Consider the following 24,415-nt stretch of genomic DNA (forward strand, 5'->3'; position numbering starts at 1 on the left):
ACAACCTTGAGGTAAATAAAAGACTGCATTTAGGGCGTCTTTTAGTCCCATATAGCCTAAAATTTTATTGAAACTGGTAAATGAATGCCTTTATGAATAAAAAAGTTTCATCATGAAGTTAACAAATCCATAAAAATAATCTCGATTTACTTTCAAATTTGAAGAAAATACTGTTTCAGGCTATACTAAGCTAAATAAAAATGTCAAGGTTGACGGTTTCCAGAATTCAGGAAAACCAGTACGACTATAAAGACAAGTCAGGATTCTGCAGATTTTGAATTCAGAGCCAACTGCTCAACTACTGGCCTCGTGGAAGACCAGCAACCAAGCCGGGGTCTCAGGGCACTGACATGGAAGCGGGCCTGGAAGCCTAAAGTGAAACGGCCACTAAAGGGCGAACTGTAGTTGGCAAACAGGTAAGTGATTAAAGCATCAAAGGCCTTGCGACACATTCGGGCGAACACCGCCAGCACCCGGGCGCTTCGCCATCGCAGCCCAAGAGAGCGCGGTCACAGCGCAGCCTCCAGACAGCTCGTTTTCAAGATGGCGTCGCCGAGCCGGCGCGCGCCCAGAGGGGAGGGGCGCCGGGGACGCGGCCGGGGGTGCGCGCGGGCTCACGGCGGCTGCGCGCCTGCGTGAGGGCGGGCGGCGGGGGCGCGCGCGCGCGGCGGGGGCGGGCTCTGTCGGGCGCCCAGCTGCAGCAGCCAAGCCGGACGTGTCCGCGAAGATGGCGGGCCGGGTGAGTGCCGGCCGGGAAGCGCCGGCTCGGGGCGGGGACGCCGGGCTCGCGGCACTCTGAGGTCCGGGCGGCCCCGGGGAGGGGGAGTGAGGCTGAGCAGTGCGGCGCTGGAGGAGCGTGGGTCCAGAGCGGGGCTTGAGGCGAGAGGGGGTCGGTGGCAGGGGATTACCCCTCCTCAGAAACTCCGTCCCCCTGGAGGATGACCCTCGTTATCTGCGCCTCCTGCACCTCCCTTAATCCTCCCCTTGCCTCCTTTGGGGCTTGTTTCCCTGTCCTCCGGGGAGCCTCGGGCTCGGGGTCTCCCCAGCCCCTCTGGCTCTGCGCTCTCCGGTGGAGGACTGCTTAGGTGGCTCCGCCGGAATAACTGCGGGGAGTCCGTCGGCTGCTTTGGGGCCAGGGGAGTGGGAAGGATCGTCAGGAGCCCAGTTTTGGTTCTTCACGAATCAAAGATCTTGCGAAAGGAAGAGGGGGTGCGAACGAGTTTTCGGGTGAATCCCCGGCCATCTGGGGGACCTGTCAACTGTGGAGTCAGGCAGGAATTAGCTTGGAGTGGAGATGGATTTGGGGTGTCGCGTTTTGTTTTTATAAATGACAGCCACTTGGAACGCAGCAGGATATGCTATAGTTTGAGGGTTTTAAATTTTACTTCCTCCTTTAGCTTCCAGAATCGCGGTGTAGGATGGGTTTGGAGAGGAGAGATAGGGCCGGTTCAGTGCTGTATTGCAGTGTGCAGAGCTCTCTGAGGGATGGATCCTGCCCAGAGATTACACTGGTCATTAACCTGGGAAGAGTAACTGCGTCATTAGGGGCTAAGGATGTGCTTGACTGATTATTCATACCAGAATATTTGAATAAGTTTGCATAAATTTATGCATATATGCAAATGTCCTGCCCAAAGGGAATTGTAGGTCATGAGATTCTAGAGTCAGAAGAGACCTTAAAGGTCATCTAATTCAGCCTCTTTCACTTCCTTTTCCTCATAACCTCTCCTCTTATCTAAGGCTGGTCCCCCAACCTGTACTTCAGATTTCATTTTTTTCCCTCCTTAGGAACCTTTTTCCTGAATAATCATCTGCTTCTTAACCTACTCAAGCTTCTCCCATCTTAAAACAAATCCTCCCTCCACCCCCACACCTGTCACCTTTTCAGCCAGAAATTTGGATACAGCCTGTATTTATTATCTCCCATTTATTTACCACCTGCTCACCCCTCAGACCACTGCAGTCTGATTTCTGGCGCTGTCATTCCACTGAAACGTGTCCCTAAACTTAACTGATATTTTCCAGTCCTTGTATGTGTACTTGGCATTGTTGACCATCCCTCCTTAATGGAAGACACTCTTCTCAGTGGCTTCTGTGATGCCTTGTTTCTGTTTTGACTCTTACTCTCCTTTGCAGACTTACCCTCCTCCACCCTGTTATTCAATGCTCTTATTCCTCAAAGGCCCTCTTCTCACTATTTTCTCCTTAGGTAATTCCTTCTAGACCCATAGCTACAACTGTCTGTATGTCAGTGATTCTCAATATTGTATCCCTAGTCCAGACCTATCCTTTAAGTTCTAAATTAATATGTCAGAATGCCTGTTTAAAACCAAGGACACTGAATTTCATCTTGCTGAAATCTGAACCCAAGGTCTCAGCCCACCTAACTGGTCATTTTCCTGTTTCCTACTTCACCACCATCCATCCAGTAATATAATCTGGAAACCAGGGGTGGGAGTGGGGTGGGGATCACCCTTTATACCTCTTATCTTTCACTATATCCTCTGCCTCCATTCCCAGTAAAATTAATTACTGAATTTTGTACCCACCACCCCAACAAAATAGGTATTACGATATTTAATTAGGGCCAAAGAATCAGGCTTGGGAGCATTGTTGCTTTAAATCTTGCCCAACTACTGAAATCACCCCCTGGCCTGGTCACCTGTTTTATGTCATTTAACCGCCTAAAAATCTCTCCAATCAGTGCATCTTTCTACATTTTCATTACTACCTCCATTTCCCAAACTCCTGTCCTTTCTGGTCTGGACTACTGCAGGAAGCTCCTGACTGATCTCCTTTTGACATTCTGGCTCATTTCCAATCCATTCTCCACATTGATGGTTCCTTTCCATGCCCATTGCTACTTAAACTCCTCTTCAGTAGCATCCCATTACTTTGGGGAGAAGATCAAATACTTAACAAGGCCTTCAAGGCTCTTTGTGGTTTTGCCCCTGCTTCTCTCCATTCACTCCTTTATTGTCTGTGCTCAGGTTATATAAGCCTTTAAATTCCTTGAACCTACAGTAGTTTCTCTTCCTGCAAGGTCTTTGCATGTGCTTTTCCCCTTCTTTGTAATGTTCCCCCCCCAAACCATTTGCCTCCTAGTCATCACTCAGGGGAAACCTGTTCTGACCTCAGTATAAGTCAGAATCCTTTGTTATATATACTTGAAAAATTGTTCTTTCCTTAGAGACTTGTCTTTCTCATTTTAAATGTATTAGTGTTACTATTTGCCTTGCCCAGTAGACTTTACCTTCCATGAAAGTAGAGACTGTACTGGTCATTTACTCATCATCATCTGTGCTTTGCACACCTCCTGGCACTCAACACACTTTTTTTTTAAAGAAGAGTTCTCACACTGGGCGTGGTGGCACACACCTTTAATCCCAGAGGTTTGGGAGTCTGAGGCAGGAGGATCACAGGTTCAAAGCCATCCTCACTCAGCAATTAGCAATTTTAAGCAACCTAGTGAGACCCTGTCTCAAAATAAAAAATTAAAAGGGCTGGGGATGTGGCTCAGTTATTAAATACCTTGTTTAATTCCTGGTACCGAGAGAGAGAAAGAGAGAGAGAGAGAGAGAGAGAGAGAGAGAGAGAGAGGGAGGTCAGTTATCACTATGTTACCCAGCCTGGGTCTTAAACTCCTGAACTTAAGCCATCCTCTCAGCTCAGCTTCTTCAGTGGCTGGGACTGTAGGTACACTTCATCATGCTCAGCTGCTAAACACATTTCGTTGACAATGAACCTAATTTCTATTCGAATGCTCAGGTAATAGAGGGTTGTATTAGGCAGCTTTCCATCACTATAAAAAATGCCTGAGATAATAAACTTATCAAGAGAAAAGAGTCATTTTGTTTCATTGGTTTGGCAATTCCATTCTGTGATCCACTGACCCCACTGTTTTGGCCTGTAGTGAGGCAGCACATCATGGCAGGAATGTTGGACATAGCAAAACTGCTCACTTTACCAGCCAAGAGGCAGAGAGAGGAAGACACCTGGGTCCCACAGTCCATTTTAAGGGCACATCCCGATGACCTAATGTGATCCCACTTCCTACAGGTCCACAACACCTCCCAGTAGAGCCACCCCGGGGGCCAAAACTTTAACGAGTGGACCTTTTGGGGACATTCAACATCCCAATTATTGCAAAGGTGCATCACTCTAAAGCTAACCCATTTTAGTGTCACATAGCTCTGTATAAAAGGTCTTTTTTACATGGAATTTCTATGTAACTTTTACACATACATATTTCTGCTATTTAAAGCTGCATAGAACTACACAGAATTTCTTTTCTATATGATAGCTTCTCAGATATTTGAAGACAGGTTACATATCCCCTCAGATTTTCTAATATGCAAGTAAAACATTCCCAATTCATCACATATTCTTCATTTCAGACCTTTAATCATTTAGTTTATCTTTCTTTAGAAATGCTCTGTTTTGTCAACCTTTCTTCTAAAAGGTGTCTACAGTGAACATGATGGTCAGAAAAGAATGTACTGGAACTGTTTCCGTGATCTGGACACTACCATTGTTAATACAGGCTAAAATCATCTTTGCTTTTTTCCTGCAGTAAATCACACTTTTAGCTCATATGTTGCTTGCAGACAAAACTCTAACTTAATCTTTTGTGTATGTGTATGTGTTACTGGGGATTGAACCTGCTGAGCTGTATCCCTGGCCCTTTTTATTTTTATTTTTATTTATTTTGAAAAGGGGTCTTACTAAATTACTGCGATTATAGGCATGCAGCACTGTGCCCAGCTCTTATGTTCTTTCAAAATCAGCTCCCTGACTCCATTCTAGGTATTGGGCAATTATTTTATTGAACCTAAGTGCATGACCTACCCCTTTACAATTCATTCATTTTAGGTCAGGGCATGAAGGTCACTTTAGGAAACCGTTATGGGGCGCAACTTAAGAACAGACCGATCACCACTGAGAAGTCCAAATTTGAGAGACTTTATTAAGCTAGCCAGCTGACTGTCTCACACAATGCCCCAAAAAATGGCTATTGGGAGAACAGCCCCAACCACAGGGTTGTAGGGGTTCTTATAAAAATCACATCAATCATAAGTGTCTGTTGCTATGATTTGAAATTATAAACTAACATTATGGGATCATCAACAGAGGGGGAAGTGGGTCAAAATGACCCTTACCTAAGTACAAACTAAAGAGTGGTTGCTAACATATACATAATTACCGTTTATGGTATATTGGTTGAGAGCAATAGAGGTTAAAAGAGAGCAATTCTTTACTACATAGGTGTTGCCATTGTATGTTATTAAACATGTCACACCAAGTAACTGATGATGGGCACAGAGGCGGGGTGTTCCCATGGGAGAAGCTTATTTCCTACATAACATGGAATCTCAGAGCAAAATCGAGTCTGTTTAGTCATTTCTCTTAGAGTCTGGCCTATAACATTCTCATGGAGTCAGATCTGTCAGCCCATCACAGAAACAGTAGTTCTTTCTTCCAGTTTTGTTTCATCTTTGGATTTAATAATCTTGATTTCTGTATTTCCATTCAAGTCATTTATAAAATATAGAATAAAACAGGGTCAGAAATACCCCTTGAGCATGCTTTTAGTGATCCCTCCCCACTTGCCTGAGAGGAAAGGGAGGGGGGGGCTCGGTAACTTGCCAACTTCATGTAACCCTCAAGAAACAGGATCAGGATTTGAATTCAGGTCAGTTTGACATTGTTACCTCATTCACCAAATTGGTTACGAGGACATAATGAAGACTAGATTTACTTTCTGGAACTTTTTGGATTTCGATATCAAAGTTTAATTTTGTAGAAACTATCTTCTGTCTTTTGGAAAATCTGAACAATTTCGACCTGTCTCTGATTGTCTATCAATTCTTCTGAGAGCCTTATTTTTTTTAGACTAAACTACTTATTGATGTTTAGCAAATAGAGTTCACCTTGCTACAATACTCTTTTTTAATATTATTTTTTCATCTGCAATAATCTTAAAATGGATTCTGTATTTCCTTTTTGTGGGAGAAAAGTTATTTTGAGTTATTATTACATTTGGATAATTTTGGCATTCTAACATCATCTTGTGAATAGTAATTATATTCTCTGTGTAACTGAGGATTTTTTTGTTGTATCACTGATAGTTGCTATTGATAGCATATTAGTAACTTATTTATCTTGTCCTTGACTTTCTGGTGAACAACACCATATAGAGTTCATCTGAGAAAGTGCTGAGGAATGAAGTGTGATATTATTCAGCATTATTAGCATCTGTGTCATCAGAATTTGATTAACCCCTAAATACATTAAAGTCCCTAATCTGAGAAGCAAAGAACCTAAAAAAACAAGAATTTCATCATTATTGTATTAGCGTATTTATTATATGATAAAAAATATGAAATGGTAAATTGTTCACATTTTATAATAAAATGTTTGATTTAGCATTTTGAAAAAATACAATTAGGTAATAAGTTTTCTTACCCATTTAAATTAAAAAAATATTTTTTAGTAATAAAGCATATTGTAACGTTATATTTTTCATTGCTTACATTTAAATACTGACTTTTTAATAAACAAATAGCACATATAGATAGATGACTGCCACTGCCCCCGTGCCTCCACATACATCCTCTTTCAGAAGCCTCATGCTTCAGCTACCCTGGAACTGTGAAATCAAAAGTAGAGGAAGACAGAATCCAAAGTGCAGCAGTCATAGTGTAGGAGAGAGCTGATTCTAGGTAGGAGGAGGTGCCCTAATAAAGCTGCTCTACTTAACAGTTACTTCCTAGCCCCTTACACATCACCACCTACCCACTACTGAAATAGATAAAGACAAAAGGTTTTTATAAACCACAACAAAAAAACTTTGTAAAAAATACACACATGGATGTAAATAAAACCAATGGATCTCTTCCTATGTCCTTAAGACTAGTTGAGATATTCTGTTGAGAAGAAATGTGAGTGAGATATTACATAGGAAGGTAAGGGAGTGTTGACAGTTGTTACAGGAAAAATTACCTAATCCAGTGCTTTGACTAGGGTAGGCCAATAGTCATTATTGGGATGCTAAAGAAGCTTTTGTAGACTTGTTTAAAATCTAGCCAATTATTTATTTTTCTATTTTATTTTATTTTTTTGCGTTTCTGGGGATCAAACCCAGGGCCCCGTGCTTGTAAGGCAAGCACTTTACTAACTGAGCTATCTCCCCAGCCCCAAAATCTGGCCATTTATAACAACTTTATGGGTTATGATATCATTACCTGCTAACCAATCATCAGATGAATTTTTGGAACTCTAAGATGTAAATTGGGACTAATTCATGTGCAGTGACACAAGTCAAAACAAATACTGTAAATTGTTTGATAGTCTTATTTCCTAAATAAAAGTTTTACTATCCAAAGCACATCAACTCTGTGCAATTTATATGCATTAGTTATTGTTTTTGTTTATTAATTTAATGGAGATTTTAAAAGTCTTCAAATGCAATACATTTTAGAAAATAAAATTGAATTCTTGCCAGGTGCAGTGGTGCATGCCTGTAATGCCAATGACTTGGGAGACTGAGGCAGGACAATTGCAAGTTCCATGTCAACCTCGACAACTTAGTGGGACCCCTGCATTAAAAAAAAAAAAAAAAATTTAATTGAAAGAATGACTGGGAAAGTAGCTCAGTAGAAAAGCACCCTGGGTTCAATCCCTGGTTCAAAAAAAAAAAGAATTCTTTAAAATGCCATTAGATAGCTTTTATCTGAAACCCAGAGGAATTTATGCTTAAAATGGAATGGATTTATTCTTTTTCCTTTTCTTTCTTATTTTCTTTTTTTTTTTTTTTTTTTTTTTTTTTTTGTGCATTACTGGGGATCGAACCCCAGGAACACTTCACCACTGAGCTACATCCCTTTCTCTTTTAATTTTATTTATGAAAAAGGGCCTTGCTAAGTTGCTGAGGCTGGCCTCAAACAATCTTCCTACCTCAGCCTCCCAAGTTACTGAGATTGTAGGCATGCACAACCACACCTCATGAATTTATTCTTTTTTTCAAGTATTTGAGGTGCAAAGGTATAAGGTGAAAGTGTATTATTTTACTCTCAAAAATTCTAAATTGACCCAACAGCGAACCTTTGGAAATGCCTGCATTGGTAGTACACTGAACACTTGCGTGCTTTGTTAAACATCCCTATCCCAGGTATGGTATTTTAAGTAAAAATCTCTTAGATCCTTTTTCAGCTTTTGGTATTAATACCCTTGGTAGGAGTCTGAGACCTACCTTACACTGACTTCAGTTTCCTAGTGATTTAATCTCATAATTTACAACTTACTTCTTATGGTGAAAGTTGAATATTCCTTGTGTGGCTTTAACTATTTTCAGAAGTGCTAAGCATTTTAAACAAGTATAATTCATATACAGTTTCAGATATCAAGCATGGTGAAAGTACAACAAATGATATATATTCATGTGAGCACCACTCAGATTTAAGAATTATCACCCGTGATATTTGCTTCAGATCTCCCCCCTCCTCCTCCTCCTCCTCCTCCTCCTCCTCCTCCTCCTCCTCCTCCTCCTCCTCCTCCTCCTCCTCCTCCTCCTCCTCCTCCTCCTCCTCCTCCTCCTCCTCCTCCTCCTCCTCCTCCTCCTCCTCCTCCTCCTCCTCCTCCTCCTCCTCCTCCTCCTCCTCCTCCTCCTCCTCCTCCTCCTCCTCCTCCTCCTCCTCCTCCTCCTCCTCCTCCTCCTCCTCCTCCTCCTCCTCCTCCTCCTCCTCCTCCTCCTCCTCCTCCTCCTCCTCCTCCTCCTCCTCCTCCTCCTCCTCCTCCTCCTCCTCCTCCTCCTCCTCCTCCTCCTCCTCCTCCTCCTCCTCCTCCTCCTCCTCCTCCTCCTCCTCCTCCTCCTCCTCCTCCTCCTCCTCCTCCTCCTCCTCCTCCCCCCCCCCCCCCCCCCCCCCCCCCCCCCCCCCCCCCCCCCCCCCCCCCCCCTCTTCCTTCTCTAATACTGGGGATTAAACCCAGGGACACTGAGCTGCATCCCCAGCCCTTTTTATTTTTTAACACAGGGTTTTGCTAAATTGCCCAGATGACCTTGAATTTACAATTTTTCCTCTGCCTCCCAAGTTGCTGGGATTATAGCTGTGCACACATATCCCCTGCCTGATTTTCTTCTTTTTAGAAATAAAATATTACAGATCCACTTGAGTCGCCTTTGTATCCCCTTTTGATTCCACTGACTTTCCCAGAACTAACCATTATCATAAAGTAGGTATAGATTCTTTATTTATGTGTTTGTGCTAAACAATATATTGGATTGCGTGTCTTAAAAATACATATAGTGTGTCATGCTGTGTATTTCCTTCTGCAACCTGCATTTTACATTTAAAATGACTTTTGAGATTTAGTTCTGTTGATATGCATATATATATACATACGTATATACACACATTTTATAGAGAGAGCTAGTTAATTCTGATTAATTACTGTGTAGTAGTTGAATAAACCATAACTATATGTCTATTAGAGAACAACTTGGATGATTTCCAGTTTTATCCTGGAGTGTACATTCTTGTATATGTCTCCTTGCATATGTATGTAAGTTTCTTTTGAATATATGTCTAGAGGTAGCATTGGGTGAAAAGTTATACTCATTTTTACGTGGTTATACTAGTTTACGTCCTATTAGCAGATGAATGCCTATTACTCATACTCTCTTCAATATTTAATATTATAGACATTTTGACTTTTACAATATTATATTTATCTTGTTTAAATTTGTATTTCTCCTATTAGTGAGACTGAGCATTTTTTTTCTATTGGTCATTGGCAATTTTCTGTTCTCTCTCTTTTTTTTTTTTACTTTATCTTTTGATTTATTATTAGCTAAAAGAGTGCTAATATTTTTTCAAAATTATGTGTTACCAATTTGAAACCATATGAATTAACATCAGCTGTTTATGAGTAATGCAGGGTATTTTGGTCCTTCGGTATATTCAGAATGAGGTGCTAATGGGCTGATGGATGGGAAAATCATTAATTTCAGGTTAATAAGTAGTAATTTTTGAAATTAACCTTTGTTTATTTTAAAAATCACTAGAAAAAAGCATTTTTGGACTTCTGGTAAATTTTTTTATTGCAAAGTATTTTTAGTGTTATGTGTTTATGAATAAGTAACACTTTGCGTTGGCTTAACAAACATTGAAAATAGGAATCACTATTTCTGTTTTTTTTTTTTGCGGTGCTGGGGATCGATTGAACCCAGGGACTTATGCTTGCAATGCAAGCACTCTACTGACTGAGCTATCTCCCCAGCCCTATTTCTGGTTCTTTAAAGTAAAAAAAAAAAAAAAAACCCTCTGTGGTAATTTTTAAAAAATTAGTAATCCTAGCTACTTTTCTCCTGGAGAATAATAGTGACAAAGTTTTGTGATATTAAAACTGATTTGGTTCCCCTTGTTTAGAACGGGGCCTGGCATGGAGATATTACTCAGTAAATGATTTTTCAATGAATGAACATGACATTTATTTTTTGAATACCTCAATAAATGATCTCTTATTTCTGGGTCTGCAATGTGAATCTTAATATTATATTCTTTGCCAAGCTATTGAATAATCTAAACAATGCAATTCTTTCTTCTGTTGTCCAAACCATTAATAATGTAGATCTAATTTAAACAACTGCTGAACTCCAATGTAGCCTTTTTTCTCTACCTGCAGATACTGGATTTGATTATGCATTTTTGTATATATCCTTCCAATCAATTCACTACTAATTAAGCATCAATATAAACTTGATCATATTTACTGAATTAAATGATGAAGTGGACCAAGAGTATTGCAGAAGCCTCTTTTCGCACATTTCTTCTCTTCTGATGTAGAAGGAAATAAAATGAACCTGTCAGTGTTGCTGATTCTTAAGAACCTGTTATAAAACAGATTCTCAGGCCTTGTTCTAGGTTGACGATTTAGAAGCTCTGGATCTGGGGCTCTTTCTCTCTTCCCATATGCTCCTACCCACACCCTCTTTTTTCCCCCTTTCAGTACTGGGGAATTGAACTCAGGGTTACTTTATGACTGAGCTACATCCCAGCCCTTTTCGTTTTATTTTTGAGAATGGGTCTTGCTAAATGGTTGAGGCTATTCTTGAACTTGTGATCCTCATTCCTTGGCCTTCCTAGTAGCTGGGATTACAGGCATGTCACAGTACACCCTGCCTAGCAGTCTCTTAACAAGTTCTCCAGGTGTTTCTGCTGCATGGTGAAGTTGAGAACCATTGACTTTGTATGTCAAGCTCTACAAGTTAGTTGGAGAATTTTTTCCAGAATTCTTCCAAATGAATATGCAAACTTGTTTTTATAGGTTTCAATGTTATTGTCTTTTCTGCCTTTTAATACCTTCACCTATAACCAATTTTCACGTATTTAAGAAAGCCTACTTATTTCTTGCATTGTACTGGATTAGGTTCCCTGACTGATCTTCCCATAGAGAAAAGTTAAAATGCTAGATAAAAAAATTTTTTAAAAAATTGAGTTCATAGAGATATCTGGCCAGAAAGTGAAGAATAATCAAAACAAGGTGAAAGTGGAAACCCAGAGATATAAGCCAAATGCTTTTGCCTTGAAGATCTTATTTATAATTTGGTTGTGCTTCCTCCTTAAGAAACTCAGAGAACAGGTTATAAAAATTAGTAGTTTTCTGATAGAAACCCCCCAGTAAAGATGGTATCTCAAGGGGCTATCCCTTATAATAAATGTGAACAAAGAATAAACTTGTTCCATCAAAGGAAAATTTTCTTTTTTAACAGTTTTTAAACTTGTTCTTCTTATATATACATGTAGAGTGTATTTTGACATATTATACATACCTGGAGTATAACTTATTCTAACTAGGATCCCATTCTTGATGTGGAGTACATGATGTGGAGTTCTATTAGGTTATGTAATCATATAGGAACACAGAAAGTTATGTCTGATTTGTTCTACTGTCACCAGCCAGGGAAAATTTTTCTGTCTCCAACTTCGATGTTAATAGTTAGGGGTTAAAAAAAAAATTACCCTGAGAATTTTTTTTTTTTTTTTTTACCCTGAGAATTTTTACCCCTAGGCTGACCTTCATGCAGATTTCAATCCCAATTTCATGCCCCGTTGGTATGAAGAAGTAAGGCAGTAATTAAGTGTAAAGTACAGAAGTGACAATGTCTCAAAATGACAAGAATGCCTAAACAGCAGCAAGCACAAAGCTTATGAGAGAACTCATCTTCCTGGGACTTAAAAAATTCCTAAACATAAAGTTCTAAGAAATATGAACTCAGAGCACAAAACACACAAAGGAACAAGACACAGTGAATGAGAGCCAACAAAAAGACTAAAGAGCAGTCAGAACTTGCAGAGACTTCAGATATTGGCGTTAGCAGACACAAATATAGGTAAATACATACATTTAATATGCTTACAAGAATAAAAGTGAGAATTTAAATATAAGTGAAGAACAAGTATTTGAAAGTGGCCAGATAGATTTGAAAAAGAATCAAACATGATGGCTGGGGGTGTATCTCTGAGCTAGGCCCTCAGTTGGATCCCCAGCACTGCATACCGCCCTGCCCCCCAAAAAAAAGATCAGGCAAAATAGCTGAAAGTGAAACACTATAATTCTGTAATTGAGGTTGAGAACTCAGTGGCTCTAAGAAAGACTGTAATTGAAATTGAGAACACAATGTATAGATTTAATAACATTAGATAGAGCTAAAGACATGTTTAGGAAAATGGAAGATCTGAAAAAAATCATTCAGATTGAAGTACAGAAACAAAGAAATGAAAAGTAATGTAAGAGATTAGAGAACACAGAAGGTGGAGTAAGAAGGTCAAGTTTAGTAAGAATTCTAGGGGGAAAAGTATGGAAAAGAATGAGGCAAAGGCAGTGGGTGAAGAGAGAATGACAGGGAATTTATGCAGAACACCAGTCCACAAGTTCAGAAAGCCTAAAGAATCTTGGAAGGGTCAAAAGAAAAGAAATTGAACCCAGGGCCTTGTGCATGCAAGGCAAGCAAGCACTCTACCAGCTGAGCTATATCCCCAGCCCCTTGAGACTGCATAAATGAGCTTCTTTTAAAGAAGCTGCATAATGTCAAAGAAAGAGAGGTCTTAAAAGCCATCAGAAAAAAAAAGATAATATCTTCAACAGATAACTAGGTGATCGGGTGATTGCTTGACTGTAATGATGAAAGCCAGAAGACAAAAAATTATATTTTCCAAGTCCTTAGCTATCTCTCTTCCCTTATCAGGCCGTAGTCCTGTCAGATTAGGGTCTAACCTTTTTGCTCTCATTTAACCTTAATTACCTCTTTAAGGCTCTCTCTCCAGAATAGTCACAGGATGGGGATGAGTAGATGTTAAGGCTTCAGTATCTTAATTTTTGTCATGAGTCGGGGGCAAAATTCTGTCCATAGCACATATCACTGAAAGACAGAAAGAAGATAGGCCACAGAGTACAAGAAGATATTTGAAATACTTACATTTAACAGGACTTGTGCCTGGACTTTATAAAGAACTACAAATCAGTAATTTAAAAAATGACAGAAAGCCAGTAGAAATATGGACAAAAGATTCAAAGAGGCATTTCACAATGAACATGTCGGAAGCATTTGTTAAGTGCTTAATTAACTCATTACTCATCAGAAAAATAAAAATATAAGCCTGAAGGAGATACCACTATACACTTACCAGAAAGTTAGATCAAGAACAAAGTCCAAGTGCTGATGATGATGTGGAGCAGCTGGAACTCTCATGCACAGTTGGTGAGGATGAACATGAATGAGTACAATGTCTCTGGAAAACTGGCAGAATTAACTAAAACTGAATAAATGCAGGTATGTCCATCATCTGGCAATTATACTCATTGGGGTAGGGGGACAGATTATATCCAAAAGAAATGTATACAAATATTATTTAAAAGACATGTACAAACATGTTTATAGTAACTATTCATAATAATTAAAAGCTAGAAACAGTTGGATGGCAGTATATGCTATAAAAAGCAATGGAAATGAATGAACTATTGTCATATGCAATGACATGGATGACTCTCACAATCATAAGGGTAGAAGTCATATACAAGAACACATGCCGTATGATTCTATTTGTATGACATTTTCAAAAACAGGTGAAGCTATGATTTCTATCTCTCATATGGGAATCAAGATGGTAGCTTTCTATATAGTTAAGGGTGGAGGGATAGTGGGAACAGTATCGGATGCTGATAATGTCCTTTTTTTCCAACTGGGTGTTGGTTTCCCTGGGTGTATTCACTTTGTATAAATGGAACCAAACACAATACATGTACTTTTCTGTATGCATGTTTTCTTCAATAAAAAATTGATCTAAAAGAAATGGTAATGTTCTTTTTCTTAAATTAGATGAGATACATGAAGTTTGTATGATGATGTTTTCTTACCTATATTTTATAAATATTTTATTCCTGTTCAATATTTTAAAAAGACATAAAAAATAGTCACTACTTTGTTGTTAATTTAAGTATCTCCTGCACCTATCACAGGATCTGGGACACTTTAGATATTCTTTCAGTATTTCCAAAGAAGAGAAGTAGGCTAGTAGTTCCTTTCTGACTTCCATCAGCCATTTTTTTATTCACTTATTTGTAAATAATTATTTCTACTGAATTCTAAGTAAAATATGTAAATAACACTATTATATTTTACTTATATTTATTAAGCTTCATTTATTAAATGAGAAACTTCTCAATATTACAAACACATTATGAATTTTTAGTGTACTATGTTTAATTATAGGGACTCAGATCAAGATCTGCAATTTAGGTAATTATAGTGTAGGCTTGTGGATATAAGTCAATAGATTATGCAGCTTTGAAGACATGAAGTTTTTTGACTTTAGACCCTCTGATATTCTCAGGTGTATGACTTTTTTTATTTGTTTTTGAACTGGAGTCAATGCTGTTTTGATTTCTTTACAACTTTTGGGGTAAACTTTTCTTAGTAAAAAACACTAAGTTACTGCATAAGATCTTAAAATTAAATAGTATTTTACAGTTTTGAAAACATTTTCACAGATCTTTTCTTGTTAGATTCTCAGAGCAAAGTTGTCACTCTCAAAATTCAGTTCAACAAACAAAATTCAACTGACAGAAAAACCCACAGCTAACATCATATTTAATGCTAAAGACTGAACTCTTCCCCCTTAAGAGCAGGAAGGGTGTCTTAAGAGCAAGGATAGCTGGGCGCGGTGGAACATGCCTGTAATCCCAGCGGCTCTGAAGGCTGAGACAGAAGGATCTTGAGTTCAAAGCCAGCCTTAGCAAAAGCAAGGTGCTAAACTACTCAGTAAGACCCTGTCTCTAAATAAAATACAAAATAGGGCTGGGGATGTGGCTCAGTGGTCGAGTGCTCCTGAGTTCAATCTCTGGTACTCAAACAACAACAACAAAAACAAGGATATCTTCTCTTGCCACTTGTATTTGATACTATATATTGGAAGTTCTAGGTAGAGCAGTTAATGTAAGAAAAAGAAATAAAGCACATCTGTCAGAAAGAAAGAAAACTATTTGTGGATGATATGATCTTATATATAGGAAATCCCAAAGAAACTGCCAAAAATATTTGTTAGAGCTAATAACCAAATTTAGCAAAGTTGTAGGATATAAAATCAAAATTCAAAAAATCAGTTACATTTGTATACACTAACAATAAACAATCTAAAAATGAAATTAAGAAAATAGTTTTATCTACATGAGAATGAACTCAATAGATCAAAGACCTAAATCTATAAAATTCTTAAAAGGGAACATAAAATCTGCATGACCTTGAATTAGGCAGTGTTTTTTTTTAAAGGTATGATATAAAAGCACAAGCAACCAGTAAAAATATATAAATTGGACTTCATCAGAATTAAAAACTTTGATATGTCAAAGAACACTGTCAAGAAAGTGAAGACAACTCAGAATGGGAGAAAATATTTGTAAATTTTATATCTGATAAGTATACATATCTGTGTATTTGTATTAGGGTTATTTAGAGGAATAGAACCAATAGAATATCTGCATAATTCTGAAAGGAAATTTTTCAGTTTGGCTTATATGGTCAGAGGTCACAGTGGCCATCTGTGCACTGGAGAGCCAAATGAACCAGTAGCTGCTCAGTCCAAAAAGCTGGAAGCCCCAGAGAAAGAGAGACCAATGATGCAGCCATAACCTGAGGCTGAAGGCCTGGAAGCTTCCTGGAGGGTCACTGTGGGAGTTGTTGACATTGAGGGGCTGAAGAAGCTGGAGTCTGATGTTCCCAATAGCAGCAGCAAAAGATGGAGCTGCTCAAGAAGAATTGAACTTCCATGTGTTGCCTCTGCTTTTGTTCCATCTGGGCCCCTAGTCTATTGCTTGTTGCCACCCACATAGAGGACAGTTCTTTTCCCTCAGTTTGCTGACTCACGTGCTGATCGTCTCTAGAAACACCCTCACAGATACACCCAGAAGTGGGCTTTGCTAAATTTCTAGTTGTCTCCCAATCTGATTGAGTTGACATTGAAGATTAACCATTACATTACTTGTAGGTATATACCCAAGAGAAGTGAAAACATGTTCATACACAAACTTAGGCACAGATGTTCAGAGCAGCATTATTCATAATATTCATCAACTGATGAAATCATAAAATGTGGTATATCCTTACAGTGGAACATCAGTCAGTCATAGAAAAGAATGAAGTATGGATACATGCAACAATCTGGAAGAAACCAGAAAACATGCTAAGTGAATAGGTGAACAAAAGGACAAATACCATATAATTATAGCACAGAGCTTGGGGTTGAATGGGTTCTTGGTCTCATGAATTTGAAGAATTGAGATCTGTGGACACAAAGGGTGAGAGCAAAGAAGCAGGATTTATCAAAGTAATTGAAAGCAGAGCAGAGCTCCTGCAGGGTGAAGGATCCCAAGAGACGGTTGCCAGTGAGTAACTGTCTAGGGGTTTATATGAATCTACAGGGTTAAAGAAGTTAGCCCCTGACCCAATTCTGGGTAAGGCACTCAGTGCCCATGAGCTCTTCATGCACCCTTTTGTCCAATCAGGTCACCATGCCCTTTCTGGAGTGGGTTTGGGTACGAGGCAACAGATGCCTCACTATCAGTTTTTCTGCTTATACAGGAATCAGCCTGAACTTATTGAGACTGGCTTGTGTCTGTGGTCTCTTAGCCCTGTTACACAGAAAACCTGACCTTGGGGGGCCCAAGTCTCTTATCTGCCTATCCAAGTTCTTTTTCCTACCCCATAATTCTATCTGTATGAGGTATTTTTACATATGTCTTCTTGCACTCAGCGTTATGATTTTGAGGTTTACTCATGTTGTATATATCAATAGCTATTTTCTTTTGAATTGCTGAGTAGCATTCCATTTTATGACTATATCACAATGTGTTTATCCATTTATCTTTTGAAGGATACTTGTGTAATTTCTAGTTTGGGTCTACTATGAATCCAGCTGCCATGAATGTTTAATGTACGAGTCTTTGCATGGACATGTTTTCATTTCACTTGATTAAAAACTCAGGGGTATACTTGCTGGGTGATGTTCATTTTAAGAAACTACATCACATTTTTGCCAATACTTGATGTTGTCAGCCTTTTACATTTTTTGTATATTGCTCTGTACCCAGAGACCAAAAATGGAACTTTTTTTTTCTTTTTCAATATAAATTTGTAAAGGAATTTAAAAGACTTAAAGGATATCAAGAGGTTCTTTTATTATATGCATAGTTATTGGTCTAAGATGGGAAATGTTAAGGGTATCCCTAAAGACTCTAAGAAATAACTGTAGGACACACAGGTTCAACTGTTCTATGCCATCACTTCTAGTCCCACATGGCTTCAGAATTTTAAGAGAAAGTATTATAGGAATATATAGCAGAGGGATTCCCTAGACTGAAGATGGGTATTATAAATGACCTTTTTTGTGTTGTTCTAGACCAGCCAAACCAATGAAACTTTCTGCAATGATAGCTACTAGCAGCACTTGAAGTTTGGCTAGTGCAACTGAAAAACTAAATTATTTGGTAATTTTTTTTCTGTGCAGTACTGGGAACTCACCCAGAACCTCTCACATGCCAGGCAAGTACTCTCTCACTGAGCTACATCCCCAGCCCTAATTTTAATTAATTTTTGGTCTCATATGACTGGTGGTTCCTTTATTGGAAAGTGCAGTTCTAAAATGTTATTTTTTTAAGAAAAAATTTCTTAAAAATTTCTCCTAGAGGAGAAATAAATGAGTTTGTCAGTTGAGCTGACCCTGGGGCAAATTCATATGTTCAGTCCTTCCCTTTCCTATGGGGATGTGTGTCTTTCAAGAGCTGTAACCGGGGCCTTAAACACCATAGAGGAAGGACCAGCAGATGCATGAAGGTTGTAGTTGGGGTAGAGGCAGCTAATTGTGCTAAATCAGTGATTTTCAAACTCAAAAAAAAAAAAGCCATAGTAATATAGTGAGGAATAACATTCTGTTTTTCTTCCTGTTGAATTTTCCCTACTAAATTATTTGTTGAACAGTAAAGCATGCACTTAAATATTAAATCATTCAATTTTTAAAGTGGTCGTTTAGGTAGGAGTGTATTATTTAAATGCTAAACAGTGCGATGTTGCCCAAAGGAATCCTGGTTAAATCCCCTCAATTTTTTTTGATGAACAGAAGCAAATTACCTTTCTGTATTTTCAAGACTCTCAATAAATAATGATGTAATTATGTTTACTAAAGTCCATCAAAGGCTTGTTGAAATTTTCATTATTTTTTTTTTTTTTTTTGGTACTGGGGATTGAATCCAGAGGTACTTTACCACCGAGCCACATCCCCAACCCCTTTTATTCTGAGACAGGTCTCACTAAGTTGCTTAGGGCCTTGCTAAGTTGAGGCTGACCTTAAATTTGTGATGCTCCTGCCTCAGCCTCCCAAATTGCTGGGATTACAGACATGGGTCATTGTACCCAGTGAAATTTTGTTCTTTAGAGTTGCAAACAGTTTATAATTTTTGACAATTCAAATTGTTATAATGAAAACATTTCTACATCCTTTGGGTAGTTCAGTGTTGCAGTAACTTAGACAACTAAACTTACATGAAACTGCCTAACAACTTTGTATGGCTATAGTGGTTCTTTTTTATTATCATTTTTTAGATGCAGGATCAATGTTAGAAAAATAGTGGAATTTTCCCTTGGCATTACTGTGGTGAGTAGGCAGCTACTATTTATAGGGACTTACACTTAGTTGAAAAAAAATGAGATACCCTGCTTGGCTTACCATAAAAACACAGATGCTTCTAGATTCCAGTAGGGAGGCCTTTTGCTCACAGCATCTGTTTTAGTTGACTAGCCAGATGACTTCTATAGATTTTTATTCTGTCTTTGTTAAAGGACACTGACAAGCAAACAAGTTTACAAATGAATGTGTTAACTTAGCAGTTTGTAAATTGTTTTTATTACTTTGGAACTTTGGAATATCTTGTTTTGTTGTTGTTGTTTTGTATTTTTTGCAGTACTGGGGATTGAGCCCACTGAGCTATATCCTTAGCTAACCCCCTGTTTTGAGACAGGGTCTCACCAAGTTGCTGAGGCTGGCCTTGAACTTGGGATCCTTTTGCCTCTGTCTCCCAAGTAGCTGGAATTACCAGTGTGTGCCATTGCCCACAGTTGGCAATATCAGTTCTGTGTAACTTTGAACTATTAGGTCATTTTAGTTAACTGTATCACTTCCTAAATAACCATGAAATGATTGGTGCTTTGTGTATGTGCTCCTTGGATTGTTTATTCTGCAGTTGAGACAGATAGGTATTGACCTATTAATTTATATATTTAATAAATGTTTAATGAGTACTGATGGTCAGGTGAGATATTAGTCCTGGAAACTATAGATATGATCAAAATATAGTCTTAGTCTTTGAGAAACTTTTTGTTTTATATGCAATGCAGACATGTAGGTAGACAGTAAAAATATAGTTGGGTGTGTCCATTTGAAGCTTATTTTATCTCCTTAGTTGGAGAGGCAGATGTCTAGGAAGCCCTCCTAGAAAATGTAATGTATAAGCTGAAAATGAGAGAATGAGAAGGAATTGCCCAGGCAAGGGGCAGAGGGTTGGGGAAGAAATACAAAAAGAAGAAACTCACAGGCTAAAGAGACCTTGGGAGGATGTTAGATAGCTGGTCAATGTGTGACCATGGGCAAAATGCTGCCTTATTCCAAAAGCAGACTTGTGACCTTGGTTGTTCATTACATGTCACTTCCACACATTTGATCATGAATCACAAAATTAAAACATGTCTTAATGTACCCCCAGTATCTATCCATATTTATTTATAAATTGACATATTAAAAGTTTATGTACATAGTAAAACATAGAAAAAAGATGTGCTAAAAATTATAGGTACAGCATTCTCATTTTTATTTTATTTATAATACATACAGCAAAGTGATATATCATTCCTTAAGATCTTGGTTTAATTTTGTGATGTGTATTCAGAGGGCTGTTTCTAAATTTAGTTTATCTTGATACTTGATTTTAATGGCAGTCAATGCCTGGATCAAAATGGGGGAATTTGGCTGCACTTTTGAAATATTCTTTTTTTTTTTAAACTTAATCATCATTTATGAAAATGCTTTATTAAAATGTAGTTGGTACATTTCCATCTGTCTACTAGTTTTTCTAATTAGTCAAAATATATTATACTTTTATAGTGCCATTACATGGATTCAAAAATCACTGGAAGTCTTAATTTAGATGATGTGTTAAAAGGCTCAGATATTCTATTTAAAGCATGCAGATATGAGCTTTTGGGGTGGGTGTGTGTAAAGAGAGAGAGATTTCAATAGCAGAATCACTTAGCAATGGAAATGTTTCCAGATAATCAATTTTGAAATGCTCTGTTCATTAGAACATGGTATTTTCCCCTTTAAATTTTTTTCCTTATTGTATATGGGCACGATTAGTTTTTATTTGTTTATTTTAAAATATCTTCTTGGTTGTACATTACTTACAGCCTCTCCAGGAATTTTTAGCAAGTTTGGAACACTAGTCTTTTTGTAAAAGAATCATGTGGCTCATTCTGTTTAACAAATCTCTTAAATACTATGTGATTACCTGTGAATCACTATATGATTGAAAAAAAAAAAGATGACTATTTCCTATCTCTTATAGAGTGTAGGAAATAGTCTATACTGTAAAGTCTTGTTTAGATAAAATTAGCATCAGTGAGTTCCTGAGGCCCTGCATACACCCCATTGGTTTGAATTATTTGCAGCAATAGTTTACCTGTGAATGAAGCAGTGAACACTCTCACATAAGCCACTGTCTTTGTGAGTTTTTGCTAGAACTTTTTGTTGTTTTTGAGATTGAACCTAGGGACACTTAACTACTGAGCCTCAGCAATTTAGTGAGGTCTTGAACAACTTAGTAAGACCCTTTCTCAAAATAAAAAATAAAAAGGACTGGGAATATAAGTTAGTGGTAAAGTGCCCTGGGTTCAATACTCAGTACCAAAAAAAAAAAAGATTCTCTTTTGTGAAAGAGTTGATGTCATGGAAACCCAAACCCCTTATTGTATTCAAGTCCAATAAGCTGAGCAAAAAATGATTTATTGTCTTATAACCAATGTTCAGGACTAGTTTCAAGGACTTAACTTGTTTGTCCAGTCAGTTTCCACATATCTATTTGTCTGTGTCTCTGCTGACTGCTTTATTTGTGACTATTTTACTGACTTTCTGAGTAGAAAATCTTCTTCTATATTGTAGTTCAGCAAAAAGAATGCTTTTCTTTTAGTGCCCGTACATATAAAATCCTGTGCGTGAGTTGGAAGTGTATGTGGCTGTGTGTGTGCTGTGATTGACAGTCCCACAAAACCCACATGAAATGAGGGAGGATCTGTTTCCCAAAGGAAGGGTTTGCTCCTACCACAGAAGAAGGGATTCTAGGAGTTAAAAACAGTAGAGATTTTCTACAAGTGATGAAGAATAGAGGACAGGAAGGCATAAGATATTCTTTAAGGTAATATATCACATCTTCATTTTATTTTCCTAACCATTGATTTTTACAGAGTATGCAAGCGGCAAGATGTCCTACAGATGAATTGTCGTTAACCAACTGTGCAGTTGTGAATGAAAAGGATTTCCAGTCTGGCCAGTGAGTATCTGTTTTCTTTTAACCTGCAAGTTGTATTTTAGAAACTTCCAAAGAGTAATTTTTAGGAAACTTTAGAATTATTTTTATATTGTTCTTGATGAATTGGAAAATGAAGGAAATGAGAGTTATGCATTTTAATCATTACTATATCAAACTTTTTTTTTTTTTTTTGCCAGGGCAGGGGAGTACCAGGGATTGAACTCAGGGGTACTCAACCACATCCAACCACATCCCTAGCTCTGTTTTGATTTTATTTATAAATAGGGTCTCACTAAGTTGCTTAGTGCCTAGTAATTGTTGAGGCTGGCTTTGAACTTACGAGCTATCCTCCTGTCTCAGGCTCCCGAGCGGCTAGGATTACAGGTGTGAGCCACTGTGCCAGCTTACCGTATCAAACTTTTAAAAGACAATATATAGCTTTTATGTATTGCTTTTAATTTTTTATTTGTTTTCTTCACAGAGCTAAACTACTGGTTATATGAATCATGGATAGCATAGTTGTTAGGTGTTTGACTCTGGAGTCAGAATGTCTGAGTCGGGGTCCAGGCTCACTATCTCTGTGTTTCTGTGTCCTGATCTGTAAAATGGGGATGATGATCATATCTTCCTCAGGGTAGTTGTGAAGATTAAGTTACACAAATAAAACACTTAGAAAAGTCCCTAGCATGTAAATAAGCTCTCAATGAAGTTTAGCTATTAAGAACGTTATTACTATGATAATCTGACATATTAAAGTTGGTAGATGCATGAGAAATATAGAATCTTTGAAAACATTTTCATATAGTTTGTTTCACTTGATTCACATTACCCACTGGACTTCCAAGGACCCTGCTTCCAAGTTCTGTGCCATCCATATGCTTCTGGGGTTGGTAGAGATAAGGACTTGAAGGGGCCGTACCAAAAAAGCAGTCTAGGGACATAAAGAACAAGGGAGCAGTGCCAGGCTTGGTGGCACATACCTGTAATCCCAGTGTCTCTGGAGCCTGAGACAGGAGGATTGGTTCAACAGCCAGCCTCAGCAACAGTGAGGTGCTGAACAACTCAGTGAGACCCTGTCTCTGAATAAAATATACAAAAAATAGGGCTGGGGATGTGACTCAGTGGTCTAGTGCCCCTGAGGTCAATCCCCAGTACCATTAAAAAAAAAAAAAAAGAGCAAGGGAGCAGGATTTTAATTGAGCTTCAGAGTAAGAGCCACTTGATTATATTAACATTATTTCCAGTGCTAAACATTCTTTGATGCTAAATTGAACATAGGACTTTAAATAAACTGAAGTATAGGTAATCAATGTGAGAATTGGTTTATGAAATGTTTTCATGTATGTTGAATATTGGGTTACTTAAAATATAGTTGTTCTAAGGAACTTGTATACTAGTGGCAAAGCAAAACGTACAGAAATGTTAACCTTTAGCATTAAAATTATAGCATAATAAAAGATTATATTATTATTATTGTTGTTACTATTTTATTTTGTTGGTACTGAGGATTGAACCTAGGGGCACTTTACCACCAACATACAACCCCAGTCCCTTTTCCTTTTTTTTCCACTAAGCTGCTGAGACTGGACTCAATCCTCATGCTTCAGCCTTCCAAGTTGCTGGGATTACAGCATGTGTGCCATGTGCCTGGCTATAAAAGATAATTTTAAAAAAGATAATTGGGCTGGCAGTGTACCACAGTAGTAGAGCACTTGCCCAGCATCCATGAGGCCCTGGGTTCAAGTCTCAGCACCACAAAGGAAAAGAAAATATAGTGCTGTTGCATAACAGAATTTAGAACTTGTATTTTATAAACAGTCCTTGTTAGTCTCTTAATGTAGGAGACTACCACAAGATAAATGTATTTATTTACGGGTAGCTTTTGAGCAGGGAATTAGCACAAAATTCTTTGAAATAGTAAATATTAATATGTACATGAAAGCTGATGTATTTGGGGTAATTTTTCATCTTTTTCAAAATTTTCATCTTTTTTATTTTATAGTGTTATTGTTTTAGCTTTTGAGAGAGTCTGTTAAACATTTTTAATGAATATTTCTAAAAACTAAGTTTGTTTTTTTACTGCTATGTTCTAGCTCTTCTATCTCTGGTTCTCCTACCTTCATTTTGTTAGGATGTGTGAAATAATTTTCAGGAGAGGAAATTCATCTAGTTTTTGCTTACTATCAAGGATTCTAAATTACTGTTTTCCATTTTATATAAAGTAGAGATGTAATGAAGTTGATTTTTTGAATTGGATGTATTCTATTGAACTTGGCTGGATTCTATTTGA

General features: G+C 38.0%; 1 protein-coding gene across 1 annotated transcript in view; it reads left to right on the plus strand.

Moving 5' to 3' along the window:
- The first annotated feature begins 633 nt into the window (after positions 1-633).
- Positions 634-24,415, plus strand: part of NSF (N-ethylmaleimide sensitive factor, vesicle fusing ATPase) — a 160,477-nt gene continuing 136,695 nt past the window's right edge. The window contains exons 1-2 of the mRNA XM_079134983.1: positions 634-739; positions 22,061-22,146. Coding sequence (XP_078991109.1) covers positions 728-739; positions 22,061-22,146 — 98 coding nt within the window. The 5' untranslated portion in view covers positions 634-727. The remainder of the gene's footprint in view (positions 740-22,060; positions 22,147-24,415) is intronic.

The sequence above is a fragment of the Sciurus vulgaris genome (assembly GCF_902686455.1).
Source record: "Sciurus vulgaris genome assembly, chromosome: 3".
In the NCBI taxonomy this organism is placed as follows: domain Eukaryota; kingdom Metazoa; phylum Chordata; class Mammalia; order Rodentia; family Sciuridae; genus Sciurus; species Sciurus vulgaris.